The sequence below is a fragment of the Diceros bicornis genome, chromosome 34, assembly GCF_020826845.1.
Source record: "Diceros bicornis minor isolate mBicDic1 chromosome 34, mDicBic1.mat.cur, whole genome shotgun sequence".
Lineage (NCBI taxonomy): Eukaryota > Metazoa > Chordata > Mammalia > Perissodactyla > Rhinocerotidae > Diceros > Diceros bicornis.
In genome coordinates this window covers 35,255,297-35,261,550 of record NC_080773.1, presented here as the reverse complement: position 1 = coordinate 35,261,550, position 6,254 = coordinate 35,255,297, and the positions used below count along the sequence as shown (strand labels likewise).

The window sequence follows — 6,254 nt, the reverse complement described above, 5'->3', positions numbered from 1 at the left end:
CCAGTGTAATCTGGCTAGAGTAGAAACAACACCTTAGATAGGTTCATGCAGGACAGAGTCCAAACCTCTTGAAGTGCTGTCCCACAAATGGCACCATAACTGAGTCTCCAATAGGCCACTCTCCATTCTTTAATTCTAGGTGGTTAAACATACGTAAGGCCTGTGATTCCAATAAGCACATCCACTACCTTGTCTTTTACTTTAAAAAGAACTTTTGCTCACAGACAGTGATGCGTGGGATACTGTGATGAGGAATAAGGCTGTCAATCAGGGGCGAATGTGGCCCCAGTGGGCATTCAGCAATGTCTGGAGACGGTACTAGATGATACTGGTATCTAGTGGGTAGAGGACAGGGATGCTGCTAAACACCCTACAGTACACAGGGCAGCCCCCACAACAAAGGATCATCCAGCTTCAAATGTCAATAGTGTCAAGGTTGAGAAACACTGTTCTGACCATACAAGTGAACTAGCAAAGAACCCAACTGAAGTGTGATCAGGAAAAGAGGACTGCTTATCACTACCCCTTTTCTCCTTGGACTCAGAGCCCTCTGTTTGTGCTTAACAATGGCATGGGGAAAAGAAAGAAAATCCACAAGAAGGCAAAAGTAATGAGAGGCAAAGGAACAAGTACGTGAACTTAGAGGGAAGATACGGGAAGGAGACTAGGAGGGCTTGTGTGGTAATGGATGAGGACATGCGAGGAGGAATCTAAGTTACATGTAAAAGGGTTAAATTAAATCTGAGTGTCCAGGAAGTTCTTGGGTATAGAGATCTCTTGTACCCAGGAATCCCAGTAATTTTCTTTAAACTCCTTGTAGTCAGGCTTGGTTCATATAAATTAACGTGTGGATCCACCTGGCTTCACCAGTCCCAATTGATGCCATTATGGATGGAAGGGACTTTGACCTTGGGAATGGTGGCATTCCCTCTAGGGACATGTGAGAATGCCTTGAGTTTTAGAGTTTACTGCTTTTATTCCTTTCCCTGCCCTTTGGTAATGCCCAAGAAAGTCAAACACACACACAGGAAGGAGAGAGAGCAAAGTAAGTGAGGCAACACATTGACAAACATATTATTTTGGACAGAAAATTATATATAAGCAAATTTATGTATTATAATTATCTGTGTGGGATTGGAAGAAAATACACCAAAATACTAATAGTGGAATTATAGATATATTTCTATTTCTTTTTTATACTTTCCTTGTTTTCCCCTTAATGCTAAAAACAACACTTAAAAAAAATCTTGTACATACAGTTCTGATTGTTTTTCTCTTCACTCTCTCTTCTTTCCCACATCTACTCTGCCTAACTTTGCCCCATATTTTATACATCACCAGGCTTTTCTTATCTCTTTGCACCCACAAGATCCTCTCAACTTTCACATGTCCACTCATGCGGCCTATTGACACTGGGAACTTTATAGGCTGTTTAAGCCTTGGCCACCAGGTTATGTGCATTTACTAAGATGGGTTTATTCTTATTTATATTAATAACATAAGCAACATTGTAAAGTGTTTTTGAATTTTCAAAATCACCGTCATATCATTTTTGAATATACTGCATTTCCCATGCCATCTGGCAATTATACCCTGCAATTCCTGGAAGAATGTTCAAATAGAGTTGATTGCTAGATGTCAGATTTTACCAGTACCCAGTCACAAACACATGTGGAAGCCAGTCAATACTACATGAAATGGCTGAGTTTTTATTTTAATAAGTTTACAAAAGAAAGGCATACATGAATTTGAGGAACAAAAAAAATGTAATTCAAATCCTTTACATAACATAAGCAATTTGTATATACAGTATCAAAATATACCAAGATACTCTTCACACTAAAGTAATGGTTCTCAAGTTTTCTGGAGCATTGGCTCTCCATCAACTGCTGGATCGTGCCCCCAGAGTTTCTGACTCAGTTGGTCTGCAGTGGGACCCAAAACGTTGCATTTCTAATCAGTCCCTGGCTGCTGCTGCAGCTGCTGGTGTAGGAACAACATTTTGAAAACAACTCCATTACTACCTGAAAAGCACCTTTCTAATCTTGTAGGAGAGAATGATCCGGATCAGCATGAGCTATGGGATCAAGGTGTCTGCTGCAGAGTTAGGAGACATATTTCCCCACAATAGGTGTTTCTATTTGAGCTTCCTCTTGAGCTACTTGTCTCTTCATCTCAGGGTAGGGTTCAGAATTTTCCTTCCATGGAGGTAGTGTGACTGGGTGAGGCAGTCAAGAGATTTGTGCAAGGAGTCATCTTCCTCTTGTTCCTCCTGAGTAAGGGAGCATCCCTACCTCTGTTCTAAGTACCTGGGAATTCTTTGCCTTTCCTAATAGTGCCTCAAAGATCTCATTGTGCATGTAAAAGAAGATATACCCAGTGCAAAGCCTAGCCTTCTGCATCACAGACTCTTTGATTTGCGACACTTGTAAATCACTGTATGTGAACCAGGCCTGCCTCTGAAAGTCATAAACATCGCTGATGTAATGGCCTGAGTTTGGGGAGTGCCCGAGATGGCTGACCACACTGATGAGCCGGTAGGCATGAAGAGGATCTCCCATCTTGGCATTTCTTTTCAGTTCCCTGGCTTCAGCTTCTGTGTTCTCTGTATCTAAAATTTCTTTGCTTCCAGGGTTCTTGTCAGAACCCAGTGCACCAAGGGAATTCAGGTTAGCCTTCTGATGAATATTGAGGTCCTTCTCTGTGTGTTCCTGGGCATTCGGCTTCCCAATGCTTGGAGTCGGTTCCTGCTGAAGGAATTCCTCATAGATTCTCTTCCCATCATGCTGCTGGAGTTGTTCAGCCATTCCTTGAGGTCTTTCTGGAATCCTGTTTTCTTTATCCTCATAAAAATCTTCAGTAGTCTCAGTGACACTGTCAAAGCCTAACTCTATAAATGCTTTGGTTTTCTCATATTTCTTAAGTTCTGGATTGTCAGGTACCTCTTGAAGATGACTCTCTACAAGACCTGTGTGTGGGCTGCTGGTAGGTTTACCTCCACCTTCACAGATCATAGGAAGAGAACTATCTTCTTGATCCATCGAGTCAGCTGCTGGCAGCTTCTTTTCACTGACTGTCCTATCTCCTGAGTTTACCAGTTCTGACTCTATTACATTCAGTTTAGAACCATTTTCCAGGTCTGTCTGCTGCTGTTCTTGGCTTGACTCTTCACAGATTTTCTGATCATTTTGTGGTTCGGCATCCTTGTCTGATCCAATTTGTAAAGCCAGGGAATCACTGGATTCTGGGATCAACTTTACTGAAGGTGTCGATGGGCTGATGACCTCAGAAGTCATCTCTTGCGAGATTTTCAGGACTTTGGAGTCCCCAGTAGGTGCATTTCTACCCAAGAGAAGAGGTGGTTTGGTGCTATCATTGCAATGAGAAGATAAGCTTAAATACTTGGGAATATGGACTCGATGGTTATCCTTCACTAGCAACCAAACACCATTAAAGCTATATCGTTTCAGATGAACAATAAGGACCCTGGGAAGCCTACTGAATTTGTGCATTGCAACAGAACTCGTGTGCCTGCACCTCTTACAGTTATACTCAAGTTCTTCTGCTCTAAAGAAAAGATCAAAGGAATTTTGAATAGAGAAAGGAAGTGGTTTTGTTTCTTGGGGAAGGTTGATGGAGAGATAATTACTTGGTTCTGCCTTGAGAACAACCCAACCACAGCTTTTACAAATAATGGAGCACTGCAATTCAAACTCAAAATTAGCAACAACAGGACAAACAAATACTTTGGCGGCAGCATTACCAGCATACATGTGCGGAGATGAATTTTCATCCCCAAGTTCTCTCTCAGTCCTCAAAGTGCTGTTTAATTTTTCCATGTCCTCTTTCAGCCGATCTAAACAGTGACCTAAAAACTCATGAGCATCATTCTGCATGTTGCCAGAGAATGTCTCTGAAACCACTGAAATGGCACTTTTAATATTTACAAGTAACTCTTTCTTGGTCCGTATGTTACAAACATCTTTTAATACCAGTAACTGGCTGAAGTGCATAACCAGAGCACGGAATGGAATTTTCTTCCACGGGACACCTTGCATGAGTAAGTCATCCGCAAATGATGGAATCGCAAATAGGGACTGTAAAATTGCATTCATGTAACAGGTGTTTCCCAAATTGGGAAAGCCTTGCCATAGTTGTTCTGGGTGAGAGCCAAGAGACACCTGGGGTTCATTCCATCCTGGGTCATTCTGACTATATATTTGTTCTGATGGAAATTCCAAACTTCTTTTGGAAGAGAGAGGCTGGACTGAAAGAACAGGCTTATCTAGGCTAGGATTTTCAGGAGAGATGGTCCAGCACGGAGGTTCATATTTTGAATTTCTATTCCTTCTTAAATCTTTTAAATGCAATGGTTTCTTCTCATTGCTGCTTACATACTTAAAGGAATCTGCCTTCAGTTTCTTGTTTAGTATGGGGTTATTTTCTTCCTGGAGGCCCTCATTCATCTCTAGACCATATGATAGCGTTCTTTTCCACTTTCCACCTTGATTTCCTGATAGCCCTGTTGTGACAAGCATTGGTGATTTTAACATTAATGAAGGCACCTTCTGAGGGAAAGGTGTTTCACTTCCTTTTTCTATATTAAATGATCCATAATTTGGCTTGTCACAAACTTTGTGAAATGGAGTTTTGTCAATTTCTTTCTGTGTATTCCTGCTGTCAAAAACACCCCAATCATTATCAGATTTCATAGGTGATTGGAATTTGTTTTGATGGACTTTGTCCAGGAACATCTTCAACTGCTCAGCATCTCTGTAGGATAATTTGTCAATAAACAAGGAGCTATTATTTTTCAAAGTTAAATTCAGGCAACTTTGTCTCTCTCCATCATGTCTAAGGACCACACTTGTAATATTATTACTTAGCTGAAAAACCCTTATAAATTCTCCAGAGTTGAAAATGACCACCAGGCTAGTTTCCTTTTTTCCTTCCACTGTTTTGATGGATACTTCTCTAGATTTAGTTACCCCGGTCTTCTTGCTCCAAATTTGGATAAAACCATGTATCTTTAGAGGAGCCATCCTTTCTTTACAAATCAAACTCATGTAACCTAAATAAAAAAGCACACATATACACTTTAATCCAAAATTTATTGGATTAAACCAATATGGAAAACCTTATGTAATAATAATTTTCTTTTAGTCTTCTCCTTATGCCTTAGGTAAAAGACACTTTGGGGGAACTACTTATATTCTGAAGCTATGCCAATTCTTTAGAAGATGTAAATTCAGAACACATGCTTTTTCAAGGTAGCTGTTAGGAGGGGAGGAAGATGAAGGATGGCTTAAGTAGAGGATATATAATCAAGTGAGATTCATCCCTGGGGTGCAAGGATGGTTCAACATATGCAAATCAATAAATGTGATACATTGCATTAATAGAATGAAAGGCAAAAATCACATGATCATCTCAATAGATGCAGAAAAAGCAGTTGACAAAATTCAACATCCATTGATAATAAAAACACTCAACAGGGCCGGCCCCGTGGCTTAGCGGTTAAGTGCGCGCGCTCCGCTACTGGCGGCCCGGGTTCAGATCTCGGGTGTGCACCGACACACTGCTTGTCCGGCCATGCTGAGGCCTCGTCCCACATACAGCAACTAGAAGGATGTGCAACTATGACATACAACTATCTACTGGGGCTTTGGGGAAAAAAAAAAGGAGGAGGATTGGTAATAGATGTTAGCTCAGAGCCGGTCTTCCTCAGCAAAAAGAGGAGGATTAGCATGGATGTTAGCTCAGGGCTGATCTTCCTCACAAAACAAAACAAAACAAAACCTCTCAACAAATTGGATATAGAAGGAATGTATCTCGACAGAATAAAGGCCAAATATGACAAGCACACAGCCAACATCATATTCAATGGTGAAAAGTTGAAAGCATTTCCTCTAAGATGAGAAAAAAGACAAGAATGCCCCCTCTCACCATTCCTGTTCAACACAGTGCTGGAAGTCCCAGCCAGAGCAATCAGGCAAGAAAAAGAAATAAAAAGCATCCAAATCAGAAAGGAAGAAGTAAAATTGTCTGTTTGCAGATGACATGATCTTATATACAGATAATTCTAAAGACTTCACCAAAAGACTGTTAGAACTAAGAAACAAACTCAGTGAAGTTGCAGGATACAAAATCAATATACAAAAATCAGTTGTGTTCCTATAAACTAATGAAGAATTATCTGAAAAAGAAATAAAGAAAGCAATCCATTTACAATAGCATCCAAAACAATAAAATAG

General features: G+C 40.5%; 1 protein-coding gene across 1 annotated transcript; it reads right to left on the bottom strand.

The window, feature by feature from the left end:
* Positions 1 to 2,210: 2,210 nt before the first annotated feature.
* USP29 (ubiquitin specific peptidase 29) lies at positions 2,211 to 5,042 on the bottom strand. Its single transcript, XM_058531030.1, has one exon. It carries the CDS (start codon positions 5,040 to 5,042, stop codon positions 2,253 to 2,255), a length of 2,790 nt encoding a protein of 929 aa, XP_058387013.1. The 3' UTR covers positions 2,211 to 2,252.
* Between the last annotated feature and the right edge of the window lie 1,212 nt (positions 5,043 to 6,254).

What these genes read in the sequence shown, in the direction of transcription:
- USP29 (XM_058531030.1), bottom strand. Translation starts at nt 5,042, where the DNA reads ATGGCTCCTCTAAAGATACATGGTTTTATCCAAATTTGGAGCAAGAAG.